The 18,161-nt window shown below is 51.6% G+C and overlaps 3 protein-coding genes and 1 long non-coding RNA gene across 7 annotated transcripts; all 4 read left to right on the top strand.

Annotated features, from left to right (window-relative positions):
* The first annotated feature begins 20 nt into the window (after nt 1–20).
* CKS1B (CDC28 protein kinase regulatory subunit 1B) lies at nt 21–3,509 on the top strand. Its single transcript, XM_004436122.3, has 3 exons — nt 21–183; nt 2,223–2,350; nt 2,998–3,509. The coding sequence occupies exons 1-3, from the start codon at nt 125–127 to the stop codon at nt 3,048–3,050; spliced, it is 240 nt and encodes a 79-aa protein (XP_004436179.1). The 5' UTR covers nt 21–124; the 3' UTR covers nt 3,051–3,509.
* A 109-nt stretch (nt 3,510–3,618) lies between these two features.
* FLAD1 (flavin adenine dinucleotide synthetase 1) lies at nt 3,619–11,481 on the top strand. Of its 4 annotated transcripts, none has more exons than XM_087442346.1 (8): nt 3,619–5,435; nt 5,925–6,149; nt 7,598–8,342; nt 9,047–9,194; nt 9,672–9,770; nt 9,852–10,041; nt 11,075–11,148; nt 11,264–11,481. In XM_087442346.1, the coding sequence occupies exons 2-8, from the start codon at nt 6,069–6,071 to the stop codon at nt 11,397–11,399; spliced, it is 1,473 nt and encodes a 490-aa protein (XP_087298472.1). In that variant the 5' UTR covers nt 3,619–5,435; nt 5,925–6,068; the 3' UTR covers nt 11,400–11,481. The 4 variants fall into 4 exon arrangements, with proteins under 4 accessions (XP_087298472.1, XP_087298467.1, XP_087298457.1 ...); XM_087442341.1 differs by lacking the exon at nt 3,619–5,435 and adding an exon at nt 5,444–5,591; XM_087442331.1 differs by lacking the exon at nt 3,619–5,435 and adding an exon at nt 5,444–5,706.
* A 50-nt stretch (nt 11,482–11,531) lies between these two features.
* LENEP (lens epithelial protein) lies at nt 11,532–12,837 on the top strand. Its single transcript, XM_004436126.3, has 2 exons — nt 11,532–12,225; nt 12,309–12,837. Exon 1 carries the CDS (start codon nt 11,987–11,989, stop codon nt 12,170–12,172), a length of 186 nt encoding a protein of 61 aa, XP_004436183.1. The 5' UTR covers nt 11,532–11,986; the 3' UTR covers nt 12,173–12,225; nt 12,309–12,837.
* Nucleotides 12,838–15,766: 2,929 nt separating this feature from the next.
* Nucleotides 15,767–17,077, top strand: LOC147917926 (uncharacterized). The gene is made up of 3 exons (XR_015554945.1): nt 15,767–16,407; nt 16,725–16,831; nt 16,942–17,077. It is a non-coding gene; the product is annotated as an uncharacterized LOC147917926 (long non-coding RNA).
* The last annotated feature ends 1,084 nt before the right edge of the window (nt 17,078–18,161 follow it).

Genomic DNA, 18,161 nt, shown 5'->3' with positions numbered 1-18,161 from the left:
AGGGGCCAATAGGAAGCGCGAGCGGCGTGTTTGAAAGCGAGGCCAAGGAGGGTGGGAGCGCGTGCTGCTGGGAGTTGTTTGGAGGTTGGCGGCGCGGAGCTGGCGGTCTTCAGGCAGAGTGATCATGTCGCACAAACAAATTTACTATTCGGACAAATACGACGACGAGGAGTTCGAATACCGGTTAGTGCTGGCGGGGGGCCATAACGAGGTCGTGAGTTTTGACAAATGAGGACCCAAGGAGTTAGTAACAGGGACTGAAGCGACAGAATCGGCGCATGCGCGGAGGTTAACGGGACGGGCGTGATAGTTGAGAGCGTAAGGCGCATGCGCGAAGGGTGGGCGGTGATTGTAAAAGAAACAAAGTGGTAGTGAATTTGGAGTCGACCCTGTTGGGAGGAGGTGTAGGTGGGCGTGGTTAGAGTGTTAGCGTGCTGACCACCTTCACGGGTTTCTGGATCCTTCAACTTTATTGAGCAAGTTGAACTTGCCCTGACTGCTCGTATCACGGCAACACCATAGAACCTTAGAGCCTACTGGGAAAAGGTGGCAAAGGTGGAGCTCGAATTTTCCTCGCGTCTTCAATGCGAGGGGAGTTCTGAGAGAGCCTGAGTGCTGCTCATTAATTCATGGGAAAGGGACGTAGTTGTCTGGCTTGTTTTAGGAAAGGAGCTTCGAGGAATTGGAGTGGAATAAAACTGGCCAGGAACATTGAGAAAAGACTTAACATGAACCTAATACATGCCCTTCAAATATTTGAAGGGCATCTATTTAGGAAACAATTATGGAGTGCTTATAGGTTTCAGGTGTTCTGCTAAAGTGCAAGGGTAAGCCGTGGTCTCTGCTTTCAACAAACCTACAAATCTGTGAAATACTGACAGACTTCAGAAAAAAGTGATAATTGGTATGATAGAGATGGGAATACCTATGATAGAGATAGGACTTGGCCAAGGATGGTGAAGAAAGGAATCCCTATGGAGTTTGCATTTGATAAATCCTAAATCCATAATTCTAGATTGGAAAATTAGAGAAGACAAAAATTCTAGAAATGTTGGCATTCCACTAACCTGTATTAGGTGTAATACTTTAAACAACTTCCTAGTTTGTATCTTCTCAACTGAAGAACATAGAATGGAAATTGCTTTTCTTGTGTTTCTTCTCCAACATAATGCAGGGAGAACTCGGTGTGTGCTGACAGATACATAACCATCTTTATGCCAGGTCCTTGGGAAAAGACCCCAGGCTCTGCTTGGATCCAGTTAACTGTCTTTTCCTCAGCTGTTTTCCTCTACATCTGAGCTAAGCTAACTAAAACTGCCTATAACATCTTTGCAGGACTAGGGAGAAGTCACTAGTTTGATCTTCTGGAAGATGTAAGTCTTGACAGTGGTATTTTGGCTTAAGAAAGTTGTTTTCTGTTTTTTTTTTTTTTCCCCTTGGTCTAATTAGGTATTGAAGCCAAACTTTGTGCCAGGGGCTTGTTAGAATATAAGCTATTTTCAGATATTTAGACTAGAATTATCTCTTTGGAAAAATGTCTGTTACTAGCACAGAGAGTGCATTTAGTAAATTTTCACTGAGCGTGATGAAGTTGATCTGGGTTAGCCTGATTGAAGTCAGGGTAATAATTTCTTTGCCATGAAAGAAGACTTATCTTGGTTGGGGGAACATGGAGTTTCCCAAAAGACGTCTCATGGCACATCCCTTCAGAGTTAGGAAAATGAGATTCAGGATATATTTTAAAGGATAAGACATTTGTGTTTCATCCTTTGTGATGGCTGTTCCACACAGCACTCCATATAGGCCTTTCTTGTCCACAAAGTCACCTCTCTCACCTCCTTACCAATCCTGTTCCAAACCACCTTTAATAATTAATAGTGTGTGTGCTGTGGGGCTCCCATTATATTGTTTTAGGGTAATCAACTAGAAGACTGTAAGCCCTGAGAAGGCAGAGGCAGTGTATCAACATGCCTGGAACTCAGGTGCTTGTTCACTTGGGTTATTCATTAGGTTGTACTTGTTAATATACTTTTGTGAGGATTTACATAACTTGGCCTTTACTTCTAGCTGCCTCTACCCCACAATAAGATTATATAAACTCTTTGCCATCAGAAACCGGTTTCTCTTTTCTTTCCCCTCTTGGCTTTGTATGCAGGCCCTTGTCTAACAGACTGTACCCAGTACTGACACAATTTCCCCACCTTCCCATGTTTCTATTACAGGCATGTCATGTTGCCCAAGGACATAGCCAAGCTGGTCCCTAAAACCCATTTGATGTCGGAATCGGAATGGAGGAATCTGGGCGTTCAACAGAGTCAGGGATGGGTTCATTATATGATCCATGAACCAGGTCAGTGCAAAGGCTGAAAGCAAACATGTAGGACTGCTTCACTGAGAGAATGAAGGGATGATAAGATTGCATAACCCAAAGGAATAGTGGGAAGGGGAGGGTGGTTTCCTGGTTCCTTACCCCATCAGCCAGCTAGAAAAACTGGAGTGACCAAAAATAAGAATAAGAGTGAAGTATCTGCAAAGTTCAGAGACAACCTGTCACTGAAAAACTTCCTTTAATCTCTAATTCAGTTAGAGGGTACTCTTTTTTTTTTTTTTTTTTTTTTTTTTTTTAAGGCCACATATACCCTGGTAGAGGTTATGGCTCCTGCTTCATTCTCCATCAGAAAGCAAATTCTTGGATGTGTTCCAAAATAAGCCAAGGAAAGTATATTTATTGATAAGACACCAGACACCAAGCTGCCAGGCAAAACTAATAAAGGACACCCCGGGGCTGTACAAACATAGCAAAAGAGCTGATATTAACAATTCTGTACTTGGCAGACAGGCCAGGCTTCTGGGTCTGCTTCTAAGGCCATATGCTTAAATCTTAATTTAGTTAGAAAGATCTGAGTGAGTGATAGCTGGGAGGTGGGAGTGGGATACACTGTAGGTTGTGCATAGAATGATGTGAGCTTGTCTCTGAGATTCCACTCACTCTTTCAGAACCTCACATCTTGCTGTTCCGGCGGCCGCTCCCGAAGAAGCCAAAGAAATGAAGCTGGCGAGCTGCTTTTCAGCCTCAAGCTTTACACAGCTGTCCTCACTTGCTAACATCTTTCTGATAACATTATTATGTTGCCTTCTTGTTTCTCACTTTGATATTTCAAGGATGTTCAATACACTGTTTGAATGTGCTGGTGACTGCTTTGCTTCTTGAGCAGAGCCAACAGTACCACGGCCCAGCCAGATGAATGCTTTTTGGGCTACAGCCTCAGCTGAGTGTGACCCCAGAAGCCATGTGAGCTCTGTATCCAGCAGAACACACTTGGTTGATGGAGGAAGCATCTGAGAATAAGACCATGGCTGTTACAGGGATTGTGTAAACTTGCTGTTTTGTTTTTTTTTCTGCCAGGTGTTCTATGTATGGTGATTTGTTTCAATGTATTGGAAACTTTCCATTTTATTCAAGAATTCTGTTCCATTTAAAGCCTTGATTAAAGAGGAAGTTTTTATAATCCTAATTGTAAAGGTTTTTCCCCCGTCTCAGGGTGAGCATCACATTCAATGTCATGATTCTAATTATCTGCCCTCTTCAGTTAGATAATGAAGCTCAGCTCTTGCTGATATGAGGTTTATTTCAACATTCTACTAACTGGTTTTTAATCTACTTTAAGCAGACTTGCTGTCAAATTGCTACTGAAATATATTACACTCTAACTACTGGCCTAAGATAGAGGTTATATAGGGACATCATCTCATCAAAACAAATGAACGGTTTCCTACAGTCAGGGATGCTGCCTTTAACATAGTCCCGACATTTGAAGGGCACACGAATGTAAGGGGAAGAGGCTGTACCCTCTAATTTTAAAAATAACAGTAGTACTAAATAAGGGAGATTAATCTCCCCCCTTCTCCGTCTTCCATCCATTGTATTCCTAGAGCAGTAGTAAAGTGTGGTCCCTGAACTGGAAGCATCAACATCACCTGGAAACTCATTAGAAATGCATCTTCTTGGGCTCCACCCTTGACTTAACTGAATCAGAAATGCTGAGGGTTGGGCCCAGCGACATTTTAACAAGCTCTCCAGGCGCTTCTGGTGCACACTCAAGCTTGAGAACCACTGGTAAAGGATTAGACCAGAGCTGATGTTGGGGGGGGTCAAATATCACCATTACTACTAATAAAGATAATGGAGCATATGACTTATGTCATTAGGCAAATGAGACTATTTTTTTAGAACTGAGCTTCTTTTAATTGAAAAAAAACAAGGCTTATTGAGAAAGAATGGTCTAGAAGCCTGGCTCTATCATTCACTTCAGTGTTTTGTGGCAGTTGTCTGGCATCCCTTCACCTTTCTAAGCCTGTTGCCAATCTGTAAAATGGGCATCATTTCAGAGGATACTGAGAAGAGTGAAATGAGGCCAGTTGTGGTTCAGCAGTCCTCCAAATGACGAATGAATTGTAGACCTTTACCACAGAAAACAGTCTCACAGACCAGAAGCATCAGCGTGACATGAGAGCTGGTTAAATGCAGATCTCTGACCCCACCCAAACCTGAATCCGGGAGATTTAATCAGCATATTTAAAAAGTTCCCAGATGATTAGTATGAACATTAAGGTTCAAGAAGCATTTTTAGACCAAAGGCAACTGAGAGTAAGCTAGGATGATGTGAGAATCCCAGGTGGACACCTGGCACTCCCTAGTCTCTGCCCTCACTTGTACCTATATGACCAATAATTGAGAAAGGTGATGTTTAAGTATCATCTGGAGCAAGGTGGGGGAAGACTTTTTCTTGTCAAAGAGGGTTAAGTAATTAGCTTTATCGTTTATAATAAAGAAATGAAAGTTCCACACACTAAAAGCTCACCTCCAGGATCTTCCTATCTCACAGGCAATGCTGACAATTATTCTTGGTGTCCTTCCAACTTCCATCTGTTACAATATAAAATCCTTTCTGACACCAGTACCAGCCCCCGACCACTTGGCCTAGAATTAGAGTCATGGTTAATGAAAACAGACAGCATATGCATGCGAGAATTTGAATACAGGACGGAGGTTACAGTCAAGTCTCTCCTTTACTTCCAGCACCAGAAGAGAGCACCCCAAAGTCCTTGGAGCATCTCCAACCACAGCTCCTTTCCCACCCCAAAACCTGTACGTTCGGCCCTGAGAGACGATAAGCCCCGCCCCCGTATTTCCGGGTGCGGGGTGACCACGTGGTTGTCGCCAATAACAACCCAGTACCTTCTCCCGCTCTCTGGCTACAGCTCGCGAGTGGCAGTGGACTACACCAATGGGCCCTTGGAGGTTGTCTGAGCGACAGCCAATATGACCAATTAAAGTGAAGTAGGTGTGAGCCTAAGGCGGGACCCTGAGTACGGAAGCTGTCTCGGGACAGGAGGAGAGCAGAGAGAGACGGGTGGAGGGGCAGGAGAGGCAGGTGAGAACCTGGAAGAGCTGAGTAGTCTGAAGCGTGCTGGGAAGAGACGGGATTCCGGGCTAGAAAGGGTGCGGAAGCCTGCTGAAGAAGGGAACTGAATTCTGGTCCGGGGTGGAAGGAGGGAACGTATTTAAAAGGACCAAAGCCCAGGACAAGGTAGACGTTTAAAGGGACAGGTGCCCCAAAGAGAGAAGATATTTAAAGGTGCAGATGTCCAAGATAGAGCAGACACTAGAGGAGCCGAGTGCGCGGGCAGAAGATATTTAAAGTGGTAGGTACTCCAGAGAGCAGGACATTTTAAGGAGACTAGAGCCAAGCTTAGAAGACATTTAAAGAGGCATGGGCTGGGGTTTGAGAACACGTTTATTAAAGAGGCATGGATAAAGGAATCGCTTTTCAAGGGCCTGGTTAGGAAAACCCTGAAAGGGTGTTCCTCTAAGGAAGAACACACACGCCTGCTCTCCCCCATTGTCCTTCTGGCTCCTCCAGGTTCTCTCCACCCCGGACCCGCTGTTCCCGGGCTATGGCCCCCAGTGCCGTGTAGACCTGGCGGGATCCCCGTGCTTGCGACCCCTGTTTGGGGGCCTGGGTGGCTACTGGAGGGCCTTGCAGAGGGGCAGAGAAGTTAGGACCATGGCATCTAGGGCCTCCGAACCTCCCCCAGGGCGCAGCGTGACGGCGGGCATCATCATTGTTGGAGATGAGATCCTCAAGGTGTGTCTGGGACAGAAGAGGGGGGAGGGCGGGGCGTTCTCCTGTCCTTAAGAGCCTGCTCCACGTTCTGTTGAGGGAAGGTGAACCAGGGTGGGAGCTGCAGTAGGGTCCTGGAGTGAGTCCAATATATTGGCAGAAAAGTGACCCTCATTCTTTCAATTACTCTGTTGAAAAACTTTTAGCAAATTCCCTACAATTTGCCAAGCAGTATGGTAGGGGGAAGAGGGGTTTTACAGAAATGACAAAGAGTCCAGCGTGTAAAGGAGGTACAGGTGCATGTATTACTTAAGAATTATAGCCAGCCTGTTTAGAAAATGATTCAAGGCACTCAGCAGCGTGGATAAGTGAGGTAGAAGGAAAGTACTAGAAGGGAGAAATCCCTTCTGAATGATCATGGAATTCTTACTAGAAGTCATGGTAGGCATCATTTGTAAAGGTCAGTTTGTAATATTGACCCCTATTTTTTGAGTGCTTACTAAGGCTTGGCAGTATGCTTATTACATAACATATGTGATTTTAGTAATCTTCACAACCCCATGACGTTGGTACTTTTATTATAAATCTCAATTAATAGATTATGAGACTGAGGCTTAAAGAGGTTGAGAACCTTGCCCAAGATTACACAGCTAGGAGTGGTAGATGGGATTCCAACCTGATTCTCTCTTATTCCAGAGTAACCCTTAACCATTAAGCTCTCTGTAAAGAAGTAGAAGATGGGGCTGGAAAAGAAGATTGGCTACACACCATAGACAGACAGCCTCAAATATTCTGAAGGGAATTTGAACTTTATTCTGTATATGGTTAGAAACAACAAATGGCTTTTGAGGCCAAGAGTGATGCAATCACAATGACACATTAGGACGGTTTTTCAGGAGGCACAGGGCAGAGCACTGTGGCTGGAGGCTGGGAGTCTGGCCAGGGGGCTGTCGCCACTGTCCAGGTGAAAGGTGCCAAGGTCCTGCTTAGTGCCAGTAGGGACAGAGAGAAGAGAGCAGATGAGGAGACATTTCAGAAGTAGAGTTGATAGCATGAAGGGCCTGACTGGCTATGGACAGTGTCTAGGGGATGCCATTGACCAAAGTGACAACAGCCACAGGAGAGAGTGAAGATACCCAATAAGCATCTGGAGCCAGGGAACTGAAACTGTCAGGGTTTGTGAGGAAATGGACGGTTGTCCACATAGAATTGATAATTGAATCTATAAGCATAGATGAGGTCAAGGTCAGAGTGCAGAGAAGGAGACCCAAGGTGGATCACGTTATCCCTGACCCCATTCACATGGGTTTTCCCACTCTTGTGCCCGGTCCAGGCTTCTTGGCAGCCTGAGGTGGTGTCCCCCAAAAAGCAGAGTGCCCCATCATCAGGCAGATGCAGCTATCACCCCTGCCCCCTTTCCCTTCATCCCCACAGCATTGACACTCTCCTCCTCCCCATCCCCAATCTCCCAGGGACACACTCAGGACACCAACACCTACTTTCTGTGCCGGACACTGCGCTCCCTGGGGGTCCAGGTGTGCCGAGTCTCTGTTGTACCCGATGAGGTAGCCACCATTGCTGCTGAGATCACCTCGTTCTCCAGCCGCTTCACCCATGTCCTCACGGCAGGGGGCATCGGCCCCACTCATGATGATGTGACCTTTGAGGCAGTAGCACAGGCCTTTGGGGATGAGCTCAAGCCACACCCTGAGCTGGAAGCAGCCATCAAAGCCCTAGGAGGGGAGGGCTGGGAGAAGCTGTCAGTAGTGCCCTCCTCTGCCCGCCTGCATTACGGCACCGATCCTTGCACTGGCTGCCCCTTCCAATTCCCACTGGTCTCCGTCCGAAACGTCTACCTCTTCCCAGGCATTCCAGAGCTGCTGCGGCGGGTGCTGGAGGGGCTGAAGGGACTGTTCCAAAACACAGCTGTTCAGTTCCACTTGCGGGAGCTGTATGTGGCAGCTAACGAGGCCTCTATTGCCCCCATCCTGGCTGAGGCCCAGGCGCACTTTGGGCGCAGGCTTGGCCTGGGTTCCTACCCTGACTGGGGCAGCAACTACTATCAGGTGAAGGTGACGCTGGACTCAGAGGAAGAAGGGCCCCTAGAGGAATGCCTGGCCTACCTGACTGCCCGTCTGCCCCAGGGATCGCTGGTCCCCTACATACCCAACGCCGTGGAGCAGGCCAGTGAGGCCGTATACAAACTCACCAAGTCAGGTAGGGGCCTCCTGGGGGAAGGGCAGCATGTACCAGACCATTGGTGCCACCCTAGGTTTCAGGAATGCAGAGGCTGTTGGAGGCTACCCGCAAATCCAGGAGAAGGTAGAAGATAGCTACAGTTGATTCATTCATTCATCCAATAAATATTGATTGAGTACCTACTTTGACCAGCACTGTGCTGGGTGTTGGGGATATAGCTCAACAGGACAGAAGTATGCCCTACTCCATGGACCAGTAGTTTAACAGGAGAGGCAGACATGAAACAGGTAATGACCCAGGAGATGTCAGTGATGAGGGGGACTCCCCAGCAGGGAGATCAGCCTTGATCTGGGGTCAGAGAAGGCTTCTCTGGGCAAGTGACATATAAGCTGAGTGATAAGGAGGATTTGGTCAGAGCAGGAGGTGGACACGATCAAATAGTATGAGAGAGGTTCTGGAAGGAAGCAGCATGAGGTTTAGGGGAGTGGAAAGAAACCAGGATACTCAGAGGACGCTGAGGTGAAGAGTGAGGTGAGGTGTGGCTGAATGGCAGGCAAGGGGCAGACTCTGCAGGACCTAGTGAGCAGCATGAAGGACTCTGGACTTATCCTAGGAACACTGGGAAGATATTGAAGGGTTTTAAGCAAGGGCAACGTGGCCCCCACTGCCTTTTGATGGCCATATGTGTCTATCTGATGCCCTCTTCCCTGCCTGCCTGGCAGGGTCTTCTCTGGGGAGAAAGGTGGCAGGTGCCCTGCAGACCATCGAGACTGCCCTGGCTCGGTACAGCCTCCCCCAGCTCTGTGTGGGCTTCAATGGGGGCAAGGACTGCACCGCCCTCCTACACCTCTTCCATGCAGCTGTGCAGAGGTGAGCCTACCCCCTGGAGGCAAGACGTCAGAGACACCTGATCTGCCCCATTCCCTAGTTCCCCATCCTATGAAGCAGGGAAGAAAGGGGGTGTCTGGGTGGGTTTTGGGAGGGAGGTAGCCATAGTGACCTCTTGTTCTATTTCCCTACCATATTTATTTGAATATCTGACACATGCCTGACCTTGGTTGTGGATGTGCAAGCCACCATCCCTGACCACAGGGAGGTCACAGTCCTGTTGGACCTGTTGGGGAGGTGAGATTTACGTACCTGAAACAGGGATGTGTGCTCCAGATTTGAGAGGTGAGAGATCAGAGAGGGCTTCCCAGAGGAAGTGGGTTCTGATGCATGGGAAGGACAGGGAAAGGGGAAAAGGGGAGGGTGTTCATCCCAGGGGCCAAAGAGAATAGTGCAAGCTCTCTGGAGAGCATTTCCCTGCCCATGCTCGCAAGCCTGTGGATACTTCCCCCTGCCCAGGAAATGCCCTGATGCTCAAGAACCCCTCCAGATCCTGTATATCCGCAGCATCTCCCCTTTCCCTGAGCTGGAGCAGTTTCTACAGGACACCATCAAGAGGTACTAGGGGCCTGGAGGTTTGGGCTCCAAGAGGGACTTGGCAGGGTCTACTTCTGACCCCCACCCCTTGTCCTTCCTCAGGTACAGTCTGCGGGTGCTAGAGGCTGAAGGTGACATGAAGCAGGCCCTTAGTGATGTGCAGACACGGCACCCCCAGGTGGAGGCCGTCCTGATGGGCACCCGCCGCACCGACCCCTACTCCTGCAGCCTCCACCCCTTCAGCCCCACTGACCCAGGCTGGCCTTCCTTCATGCGCATCAACCCACTGCTGGTAATGGGGAATAGGATTTATCGCCTTTAGTCTCATGTCCCCTATCAGTCACTGCAACCTGGCTCCCCCAGGTGGGGAGGTTGGAGCCTGGGACTTGGATGAAGGGGCTCCAGCATCCAAGGGAGGCTGTGCTGTTTGTTCATTCAGCCGTTTTTTTTTTTTGCTGGGAAAGAGTCACCCTAAGCTAACATCTGTTGCCAACCTTCCTTTCTTTTTTTTTTCTCCCCAAAGCCCCGGTACATAGTTGTATATTCTAGTTGTAGGTCTTTCTAGTTCTTCTGTGTGAGCTGCAGCATGGCTACTGACAGACAGACGAGTGGTGTGGTTCCATGCCCGGGAACCAAATCCGGGCCGCCGAAGTGGAGCGCACCCAAGTTTAACCACTAGGCCATCGGGGCTGGCTCATTCAGCCTTTTGACTGAATATTTATCGAGCACTAATTCAACAGCAGGCATTGTGCCTTCTACTATGGACAGAACAATGACTTAGACTGTGCTGTCCACTACGGTAGCCACTAGCCATTTATTTATACTCAAATTGTAATTAATTAAAATGAAATACAGACTACTCGAAAAGCAGTGAATTTGTATACTTTAAAAGGTTGAATTTTATGGCATGTGAATTATATCTCAATTTTAAAAATTAAATACAATTCAAAAGTCAGCACTTCAATTGCACTAACCACATTTCAAGTGACCACCATGTTAGAAGGCACAGATATAGAACATTTCCACCATCACAGAAAGTTCTACTGGACAGCATGGGCTTACACAGACACAGCCCCTCCCTGTCCTCCTGGAGCTGAGGCGCCAGTGGAGGGTGGATTGGGAACAGAGAGGGGACAGGATGAAGGCTTTCTCTTTCTCATTGCTTGGCCTACACAGAGCAGGATGTACCAGAGAATCAGATAGCAGGCCCTCCCTCAGAGGCCACGGGAGCAGAAGAGCCCAGATAGGCCCCTTCCCAGGCAGCAGGGGGAAGGTGTGGGAGAGGGGAGTATTCCTGACTCTTCTCTGACTTTCTGCCCTCCCAGGACTGGACCTACAGAGACATCTGGGACTTTCTGCGTCAACTGTTTGTCCCATACTGTATCCTGTACGACCGAGGGTAAGGGTGTTGGAGGAAGAGAATGGGTAGGGAAGATGTAAGGGTGCTGGGACAGGGAGAGCCACTGGGAGAGCCAACCCCACCCCACGATTGCCCTCCATGCTCTCGGTTCCAGCTACACATCACTGGGGAGCCGGGAGAACACAGTGCCGAACCCGGCCCTGAAGTGCCTGAGCCCAGGAGGACAGCCCACCTACCGTCCAGCCTACCTACTTGAGAACGAAGACGAGGAACGGATGTCCCGCACATGACCCCTACTCCTGCCTGCTCCCAGAGGGAGGGAAGGAGGCTGTCCTAGGATGTAACCTGTCAATAAACTGTGCCTCTCGTGTGCCTGTTGCTCTGGCTGTCTTCCTGCTCCAGAGGGTGGGAGAAGCATAAGTGGGCCAGGCCCTGCTGGCAGAGCCAGCTGTGCTCACTCTAAGGGGTCCAGATGCGGGGGGCAGTGCAGCAGAACAGGCTGGAAAGGAACTCTCATTGATGATTCTGAATGCCAGCCTCGGCAGGAGCCCACCAGAGGGCAGGAGCAGGGAGTTGTGCCAACCACTGAGGGAAAGACAAGGCACCTGAGGTTTCGAGGCCCAGGCTGGCAAAAGGGAAGCTGAGCTGGCCTGGCTGTGGAGGATGAAAGATGGAGTGGCCAGGCCCTCCTACTAACCCCACCCCTCCATCCCTGTGCATAGGGGCTGACTCAGCCCATTCTCAGGCCCAGAATCTTCCCTGTGGTAGACCCAGGGGCCTTTGTCCCTGTAGTCATGAGGTCTGAGGGGGGTGGGGACAATGTTGATAAAAGGCACGAGAAGCGGATTCCATACTCTTCTCCAGAGCTGCTGCCCAGATGCAGCCCCGGACACAGCCCCTAGCCCAGGCCCTACCCTTCTCCCTCGGAGGGGCGCTTCGAGACACTGGGCTCCGGGTGCCCGTCATGAAGATGAACATAGGGTGGGAGGGCCTGCGGCAGACCCTGAAGGAAGTCGCCTACATCCTCCTCTGCTGCTGGTGTATCAAGGAGCTGCTGGATTAATGGCGGCAGGGAACTCCCTCCTCCCCACCCGCAACATGGCTGTCTTCTCTCAGGTGGGCAGGGTAGGGCAAACAGGAGGTACGGCTGCAGCTTCTGTGGCAGAACCTGCCTCTCAGCTTCCCATTCTCTTCTTTAGTGCCCAGCCCAACCCCACCAAGACTCCTGCAGCCAGCTGTGCTTGACAAAGGATGGGCCACAAACACGGACTGAAGTGTGGATCCTGCTTTGAGTTTGTGCCATCTGTCAGATCAGCTTCGTCTCTGGGCCTCCATTCCCAGCCTCCACCTCTGGCGGCCCTCTGGTGTGCAAGAGCTTGATCTGCTGGCTAGGACCCCAATAAGACTGCAGCAGGATCTAGCACTCCTCCAAGCCTGGCACAGTGAGCCCACCAGCCCAGATGGTTGATCTTACCATACCCTCTTAGTGCCAGGAATGGGCTGCTCCCTAATATCTCCATTTGAGAATCACTGAACTATATATATAATAAATAGATCTTAAGGCCAAAAGTTCTAAATGTTTAAATGGGAATAAGAAAAAGCACTAGAAGGGTCTTGGACCCAGGGTGTAGACCAGGGAGGGAAGGAGGTTGTCCTGGATAGAACTAAGACTGAAAGCCAGGTTTCTTGACTCACTGGTGCCTGGGTGTGGAGGGTGGAGTTGGAAAGGCCAGGTTCCTCCCACCTTGTGGATAGGGAGGGTTCCAGCTTGGGTGGGGTCTTCTTCTGTGAGGCCCTGCACATTAGGATAGGAACCCAAATAGAAGACCTGGTCTGGCCAGCTCCTTCCCTCTGAGTATCTTGAGGGAAGCCCTGGGCTAATGCTAGTCCCCAGCTCAAGGAGGAAGTAAAGCCCTGCTCCTCCAGCTCACACAAAAGCTGCAAGAGGATGGCACCTGTGTGGCCACACAGGTCCCTCAGGCTTATCAGAGTACACAGGACAGAAACAGCCAGAATGAGCAGAATTGACTCTTCAGTTCCCCTTGGCAGCCACCAACACTTGCTTTCCCCGAATTACTCCCAGTGGTAGGTACACATCAGCCATTTACATCATCTCACTCACGCTTACTGAAGTGCCCATTCACAGCCCCCCACAACCTCAGAGCCAGCCACAGGGCTTGTTCAAAGTGGCCCCGGGTTCTCTACCCAGCATTGCCTGCCCCTCTTGGGGCCCAGTTATTGTCCCCCCTCTTTCTCTCCTGGGGCACTGGCCTGGAGATGGTATGTGGAGCCCTCTCCCCACTCCCAGGGACAAGCTCTTCCTCAGCCTTCTTCTTAGTTAACTCTTTTTTCTCTGGGCTTTTTTTATTTTTCTTTGTAAAGGTAATCTATGCCTAAATACTCCTGATAGTAAAAAGTAAGTCTCCCTCCCACACCTCTCCCCCAATCCCCCAGCTCTCATCCCTGGAGGTAACTATGGTTACCAATTTCTTGGAGAGCATTCCAGAGATAGTCTATGCATATACTGCATCTTCATTCATTCATTAATTTAACAAATATTATTGAGCACCTACTGTATGCCAATCTGGGTGCTTTGAAGACAACAGCGAACAAAATAGATCCCTGTACTCGTGGAGCTTACTTTCTGGTGGGTGGAGAAAGAAAATAAAATATCAACATAAAAAAATAAGTATATAGATGCTATTAGGTGATAGGTGCAATGGAAAAAAGAAAAAGTGAAGCTGGGGATGGGAGTGGGGGCAGGTCATGGAGAGCCTAGTAAGCCATGGTAAGAACTTGAGCTTTTATGCTGAGTGAAATGAGGAACTATTGCAGGGTGCTGAGCATGAGCTGACTTTTTATTTAAAAGGCGCACTATATTGGGTTGAGAATAGACCTTAGGGGAGCCAGGGTAGAATAGGAGAGACCTGTTAGGAGGCAACGGACACAATCCGGGCCAGGCACGTTAGTGGCTCAGAGCAGGCTCACAGCAATAGCAATGGTAAGGGGTGGCTGGGTTTTGCATATACTTATTCTTCTGGTCGATAACATACTCTACACACTGTTCTGCACCTTGCTCTTTTCCCTTAATATACCTTGTACAGGATTCCACATCAGTACATTTAGAGCCTGCCCATTCTTTTTCACGGCAGTACAGTATTCTATAGTGCTCCAACTCAAGATTATTTCTTCTCCCTGGCAGCTCGGCACCCATCTTTAGGCACAAAATGCAAGTCAGTGCTCTTGCCTGGTCCCTTGCCCCACCCTTACCCCACCCTCGCCCCAGGACACAGCAGGGAGAAGGAGCAAGATCCTAAATCCAACCAGAGAGAGGTTAGTGGTGGAGGTAGACACAGAATTCACCTTCCCATCTGAATTTGGGGCTCCTCTCTCGCCCTCACAGCCTATACCCTGCTTGGCCAGCTCCAGCCCTTCCCTGACTCAAGCTCTGGCCTTCTGCCTCCTTTTCCTTTCTTAGGCCCCACTCCTGCCAAGCTGGGGCAGTGCCTGGAGATGGATCCTGTAGTCTGAGAGTTCTGAGCACAAGGGCCTGTGCCAGGGGAGGGGATGTCTGGCAAAGACCACTGCGGAAGTGGTAGGTGGAGGAAGGCAGGGCCCAGGGCTGTGACCTGTTGTGGGACAGGTGGTGGGGAGCTGAAGGAGGGAGAGGAGTAGAGGCTGTCAGTGGCCCAAGGAGAATGTCAGAGCTGGAAAGAGAGCCCTGAAAGTGGAAAGACTGAGGAGAGGGAAGGGGAGAGTAACAAAAACCTCAGACACCATTCTGAGAGCACTTTTCACAATACAAAGTGTTTTGAGCCTTACAAAATCCACTTTGAAAGTAGGCAGGACAACGGTAATTATCCCATGTTAAGGTGAAGGAAACAGGCCCAGAGAGGCAAAGCGACCCATCCAAAGTCATAACCACAGCACACTGCAGTAGGACAGTCATTTAGTGAACCCAGATTTTCTCATCTCAAATGCAGGGCTTCTCTCAATTAGCCAGCCTTCATCTTCTGAACTGGTGCTTGGGATGGTGGCCTAAGTGGCCTGGGCTGCAGGGCCAGTTCAAGCAGAAGTGTGGAGGGGACTACCACCCCCATTCTGCACCCACTCCATGCTGTCTCACTTCCACCTCAACCCTAAGCTCCCCTTGTTCTTGTTTGCCCCCCGCTCATCTGGGGGCCCCAGCTATGTCCTTTTAACCTCATCCACAACAGGCCAGGAGATGGTTCCCTGGTCTACACCACCCCACTCCTCTAGAAGGGAAAAAGAGATGTGGCAGCTTCCCTGCGATGTTCTCTTCCCAACTAGAGCAAGCTCAGGTTTTGAGTGTCCAGACTCCTCTCTCAGGAACTCACTGGAGTGGGGGGGCATGGGGGGCGGTAAAGGGGAGCAGAGTGCAAAGATGGGTAAGAGCTCATCTACCCCTCGGTACTCCGGGGCCCTCTAGTGGCCACAAGGGGTAGGGGAATGGGCGGGGTAAAATGGGGAAGGAGTAAAGGCGGAGCTGGAAGTGCCCCCAAGTACGACGGCAGGAGGAGGAGGAGCGGCCTGATATCCAGGAGACCCAGCTGATTTCGTAGGATCTAAGACCCTCAATGGTGTGCGAAAGGCACAGGAGGAGAGGGGTCATGGTGAAGTGGTCTGAGGAGCCGCGCGCAATAAACTGGATATTACAGTAATGATCTTCGGAGGGTCCCACGTTTTCCCAGCTACCCTGAGAGGCGGGCGGAAAGGGAGCTGTGGCAGTCGTTTCACCGGCACCGGAGCGCAGACCCCTAAGGGCAAAGCCGCTTATTTGCGTTCCTATTTGCATCTCGTTTGCATATGAGTTATTTCCTCTTCAAAAGGCAGAAGTCCTCACCCCCTTTCTTAGTTACTCCCAGCTGAGACTCGCTACTCCAGAGTCTTTGCCAGCCTCGGGGCCGTACGCATTCTTCTGGCCTTCCTCTGGCCCCTCTGACCTCCGCCCCTCAGTACCCTTCCATCGTGCACCCTCAGTTCTTTACCTATTCCAGCTTTAAAGCAGCAAGCCGAACCCCTAGCTGGGTTCGAGGAGCCGGGAACCTGCGCCGCCTGGTGGCTGGCCGCAGGGAAGCTGAGGGCTGAGGGGCTCTGTTTCGCCTTCTCTGGGACGTGGAGTTTTGGAAAATGTTCCCCTGAGCTTCCTGAGGCTAAATTTATCTACCCCGGCCCTGGGGGGCGCAGAGATCCCGGCGACGATTAGCGCTGCGCCGCAGCAGGCTCCCGCCCAGAGGCCCGGAATAGGCGCCGAGTTATAAATAGTGCCGCCCGCAGGTGTGGGGGGAGTCGGCGGGAGGGGGGCAACCCTGGCAGCCACGGCCCCTTCAGGTGGGTTGGGCGGTCGCTGTGGGGGCGCCGGGGGGCGCCGGGCGGGGGGGCTGCGGTCTGAGCGCCCCCAGCGGTTTCCTGGGCGGCGGGTTTTTCGAGGGAAGCGGAGGCAGCCCGGGGAAGGGGGGGAGCGGGGAAGAGGTGGGCGCCTGGCACAGGCTAACGCTCCGCTTCCAGCTCAGCCCCCCACATTCCAAAACAGGCCCCCAGACCCACTCACTCAGGACCCCGCCCAAGCAGATCCTTGCCTTTCTTTCCCCCAGGAGCCCTCTCTCCTCCAGGCTCTACAAGCATCTTAACTCCTCTGCAGCTGCCCCTTGGCGCACGTGGCCCAGCCAGTACCGGCACCCGGCCTTCACCCCAGCCCCAGGTATACAGTCCTCCCTACGACCCAACCGGGGCTTTCATCCCTGTCTTTGGTCAAACACCTCACTCTTCGGGTATTTACCCACCTCCTGCTACTTTCTCCCCCAAATTAAGGTCTAGCTGGTCGGCTGAAGATTTAAGTCTGAACGTGCGGATCTGGGACGCTCCCCTATCCCCTGGAGGCCCCTGCAGGCCTCACACCTGCCCTCCAGTTCCCAGTTCCACTCAGGGCCTGGTGGCGGGGCGGGGGTGGCGGCAGGCCCCTGGGGCCCGGCTGGGGTTTCGTGGGAGGGGGCGGGGCCCCCAGTCAGCGTTTCTTGGCCGCCGCTGTCTCAGTGGTTTGGCGCGGTAAGGGCCGGGAGTTGGGGGGTAGGCGGTAATTTCAAGTCGGGGTTCCCCCCTCCGACTTCTGAGCGAGGAAGGGAGCTGCGTGGACCAGAAGAAGAGAAACCGGGAGGGGGTCACTGAGGAACTAACAGGAGGTTCCAGGACTGTCGAGACTCAAGTGGGGAATGGCATGGCAGCCGCTGAAAGATCCAGGTTGGGTCCAGCAAGACGCCGGACGCGACCTCCAGAGATGGGGGACGGGGCGAGCCCGAGGTACTGGGCGCCGTTCGCTTCTCTGTACCTAAGGGCTGGTGCCAAGGCGCCCGCCCTTCTATTGCCTCTGAGGCTCTGGTTCTGCCCTCCCTGGGCCACTTTCCCGCCCCCCTTTTCCTCGGCCATGCCTCCTCCTCCCCGAAGCATCCCCCTCTCCATTTCACTTGTGCATCTGGCACTACCGTCTTGCCCCTGGCACTGCCCTTCCCCAGGCTAGTGCGACCCCGACGGCTGGAGAAGGGAGGGAAAAACCCTGGCCTGGACCCCACGGGCTCCAGAATCTGTCCGGCGGGGCCAAGAAGAAAACCCGGAGCAGTGACCAGCCTCGGGACCCAAGGGGGACAGAGACGTTAGGAAAACCCGGAGCGGATTATCCGAGCGGGAGCGCCCCATGCCTGCTGCTCCCCCGTCCTTCCTATAGCCCCCCTAATTCTCCAGTGAGATAATGTCTGGGGTGGGGGGCTGTTTGGTTTGGCCTGGGCCCTCAGGGGCGCCTCACACTTTCCGCCCCTGGCTGGGGCGCAGGGCAGCGGCCCCGAGGCTGAGTCACGGCCGAAGAGAGAGCGGGAGGGAGGGACCAGGATTTCGCCCCTCCCCCTGCGCGGGGATCCCGGGTCAACCCGGGTGAGGGCCAGGCCCCCCCGCCCCGGCGCCGCCCATTGTGGTCCAACAGGTTGAGCTGGTGTCCTGCGGAGCCACCTGCTGGAAAGGGAGGGAGGCCCCCTGCGGAGGGG

The sequence above is a fragment of the Ceratotherium simum genome, chromosome 2 (assembly GCF_057802395.1).
Source record: "Ceratotherium simum simum isolate JZ-2026a chromosome 2, ASM5780239v1, whole genome shotgun sequence".
NCBI lineage: Eukaryota > Metazoa > Chordata > Mammalia > Perissodactyla > Rhinocerotidae > Ceratotherium > Ceratotherium simum.
This window is presented reverse-complemented; position numbering and strand designations above follow the sequence as displayed.